Source organism: Rhinopithecus bieti, unplaced genomic scaffold (assembly GCF_001698545.2).
Source record: "Rhinopithecus bieti isolate Rb0 unplaced genomic scaffold, ASM169854v2 scaffold_2574, whole genome shotgun sequence".
Taxonomy (NCBI): domain Eukaryota; kingdom Metazoa; phylum Chordata; class Mammalia; order Primates; family Cercopithecidae; genus Rhinopithecus; species Rhinopithecus bieti.
The window spans coordinates 2,721,661-2,724,515 of record NW_016804493.1 but is presented as its reverse complement, the minus strand read 5'-3'; the positions used below and the strand labels follow the sequence as shown (position 1 = coordinate 2,724,515).

Genomic DNA, 2,855 nt, shown 5'->3' with positions numbered 1-2,855 from the left:
GGAGGCTGGTGCGCGCCAAGCTGCGGGACGTGGAGCGGCGGCTGCGCTCGCCGCCTGAGGTCGAGGGCGCCAGGGCGGTGAATGACGGGTGAGAGGGGAAGGGAGGTGTGGGCGAGGAGGGCAGGGACAGGGCGGCGGGGAACCGGCCCCCCACTGTCCCTTCCCCCGCCTGTGCCTCCCTCGGCGTCGTCGGGTCTCGGCGTCTCCGTGGCTTCCTCCTTGTTCCCTAGACTCCCCCTCTCTTCCTCCTCTCTCCTCGGCCCCTTCTCCGCAGGCTGAAGGCGGAGCTGGAGATACTCGGTGAGCAGGTCCAGAGCGCCCCCGAGGTCGGGGCCGGCGAGGGAGAGGTAGGGAGCCCGGAGAAGGGAGGCGGGGCGGGCAGGGGCCGAGTCAGGAGAGAGCGGGCAGGGATCCTGGGAGTGGCCCCTGAGAGTGGGGTCTGTGGGGAGCAGGGCGGCCCCAGAGGTAGAGGAAGCCTCGGTGGAGGCCTAGGGCAGACGCGGGCAGACGCGAGGAGCGCGGGAACCTGGTCTGCAGCCTCACCCCGCCCCCGGCAGGCCGGACCTGAGCTCCCCCGCGCCCGCGATGAGGCGGATCCGGAGCCGCCAGTGGCTGCCCCTGACGCCCCCTAGGCCAGCAGGACCCGCCCGGTCCCGACCCTCCCTCGCGACCGGCCAAGAAATAAAGGCGATAATTTCCGACCGTGCCTATGTTCTCCCCGGAGTCCGCGCTTCACTGTGGAGAGGGGAGGGGCGTCTGCCGGACCCCGCCCTCTAGTCAAGCCCCAGGCGCCAGAGGCTCGGTCAATGCTCCTGAGCTCAGAGAGGGTAAAGTGGGTGTCAGGATTCCCCGCCCCACGGCCTCATCTCGAGTTCCCAAATCTATGTTGTCTAGGGGCTAGAGGGCACGTGTTAACCCATTCCAGTCCTCGGGGTCTGTGTGTCTCCGGTGGTCTCAGGAAACCGAAAGTCTCTACAAGACCCACAGACTCGCGCTAACTCTGGGACTTGTCTGCCCATCTGAGCTCCTCTCACACATTTGGTTCTAGCCAAGGCTGCCTCTCCACCCTTCTCAAACACTCCAAACACGTGTCCCTTCCGGGCCTTTGCCCTACTGGTCCTCATCTGGGGTCACATCCCTAGGCCACCTCAGATCTGTTAAATGTGTCCGCCACTCCGGAGGCCAGCCTTGGGGACCCAACTCCAAAGGCACCCGGCACCAGGCTGCTGCCATTGACTGAGCATGTAGTGACTAAGCAGGCATTTGCCGATTGCCTGCTGGGTACCAGGCACTGTTGTAAGCCCTGGATTTTAAACAGCGCGGTTAGCGAAGGCCTCACCTAGAAAGTGGTATCTGAGCGGAGAAGTGAGGTAGCGAAGGAGGGAGTGAGCCCTGTGGGTGTTTGGGGAAAGGTGCGCCTGGCAGAAGACATACCTCATGCCAAGGCCTGGAGGTGAGGCTGCACTTCGCTGTGTTTGAGGAGCCATCTGGAGGAGGCCTGCGTGGTGGAGTGGAATGAGGTAGAGTGGGGTGGGAGACGACACTGGAGAGTTGCCAGGGACCAGTCAAGTTGGGCATTATCTAATGTGTGTAGAAGAGGACCTGGTACACAGTATTCAGTGAATGTCAACTCTCACATACTGTTGTGATGATTCATTATTCCCAGTCCCTAGAGAATGGGAACTGAGACGTGTGACTCACTTAAATCAGGGCTTCTGTCCATTAAGTGATCAGTAAGCGGTTCATATGATTTATTATTATTATTCTCAGGCTACAGATGAGGAACACCAAGGTGTGTATATCTCTCAGAACAGAGATTTTTATACAGTAAATGCTCAATAAATGGTATCTATCATTAATTTTTCTCACTACTATTCTTGTTATTCCCAATTTAGTGATGAGGAAAATGAGATAGTGAATCTGTACAGTAAGCCCTCAGTAAACGTTGGGTATCGCAGTTGTTGCCATTATTATCCCAAGTCCACAGATGAGGCCCAGGGAGCTTTAGTCCCCGAGTCACCACTCGCATCCGGGCGCAACTGACTCCAGGCCCAGGTTGTGATCCCCCGCCCCACTGACCCCACCTGCTTGCTAAGGCCAGTCTCCAGGAATCTCTAAGGAACCTCAGTATCCTCTTCATCATCCTCTCTGTGTCACACAAATGGGGTCAGCCTGGATATTCTGCCGACTTACCACTGGGCACCTAGGATTCGAGTCCTGGTTTCCTGTTCACGGGCTGGATGACTTCAGGCAAATTGCTTAATGTCTCTAAAACTCAATGACCAGCTGGGGGCGGTGGCTCAGGCCTGTAATCCCAGCACTTTGGGAGGCTGAGGCGGGTGGATCACGAGGTCAGGAGTTCAAGACCAGCCTGGCCAAGATGGTGAAACCCCTTGGTTTGGTGGTGGCGGGTGTCTGGAATCCCAGCTACTCAGGAGGCTGTGGCAGAGAAGTGCTTGAACCCGGAAGGTGGAGGTTGCAGTGAGCCAAGATGGCGCCACTGCGCTCCAGCCTGGGCAACAGAGCAAGACTCTGGCTTTTGATTTGCCCTGTGTTCTCCCGACTCAACTGAACTTCCTGGCAGGGCTACTTCTCCTTTCACTGAGATAATTGACAGCTGCTTGGGATGTCTTCACTCACTTCCTGTAACAGCGTTTCTCTCCCCACGCACGTCCTCTCTCCACAGGGCTTGCATTCATCCCATAATTCTCAAGCTTCTTAGCTTGTAGTTCAGGTTCAAATGTGAATGAGCCAGGGGGAGCTCAGTGTTGTCAAAAGGCTGAAGGACTTTTTTTTTTTTTTTTTTTTTGAGACGGAGTCTTTCTCTGTCGCCCAGGCTGGAGTGCAGTGGCGCG

At 57.5% G+C, this 2,855-nt stretch overlaps 1 protein-coding gene across 4 annotated transcripts in view; it reads left to right on the top strand.

Moving 5' to 3' along the window:
* Nucleotides 1-2,855, top strand: part of SYCE1L (synaptonemal complex central element protein 1 like) — a 17,673-nt gene that overhangs the window by 14,384 nt on the left and 434 nt on the right. For 2 of the 4 annotated variants that reach the window (XM_017868662.1, XM_017868660.1), the window contains 3 exons: nt 5-88; nt 275-347; nt 558-1,864. In XM_017868662.1, the coding sequence (XP_017724151.1) occupies nt 5-88; nt 275-347; nt 558-632 (232 nt within the window). In that variant the 3' untranslated portion in view covers nt 633-1,864. Of the gene's footprint in view, nt 1-4; nt 89-274; nt 348-557; nt 1,865-2,855 lie in introns of those variants that run through there. The other 2 variants (XM_017868661.1, XM_017868665.1) reach the window with 2 other exon arrangements.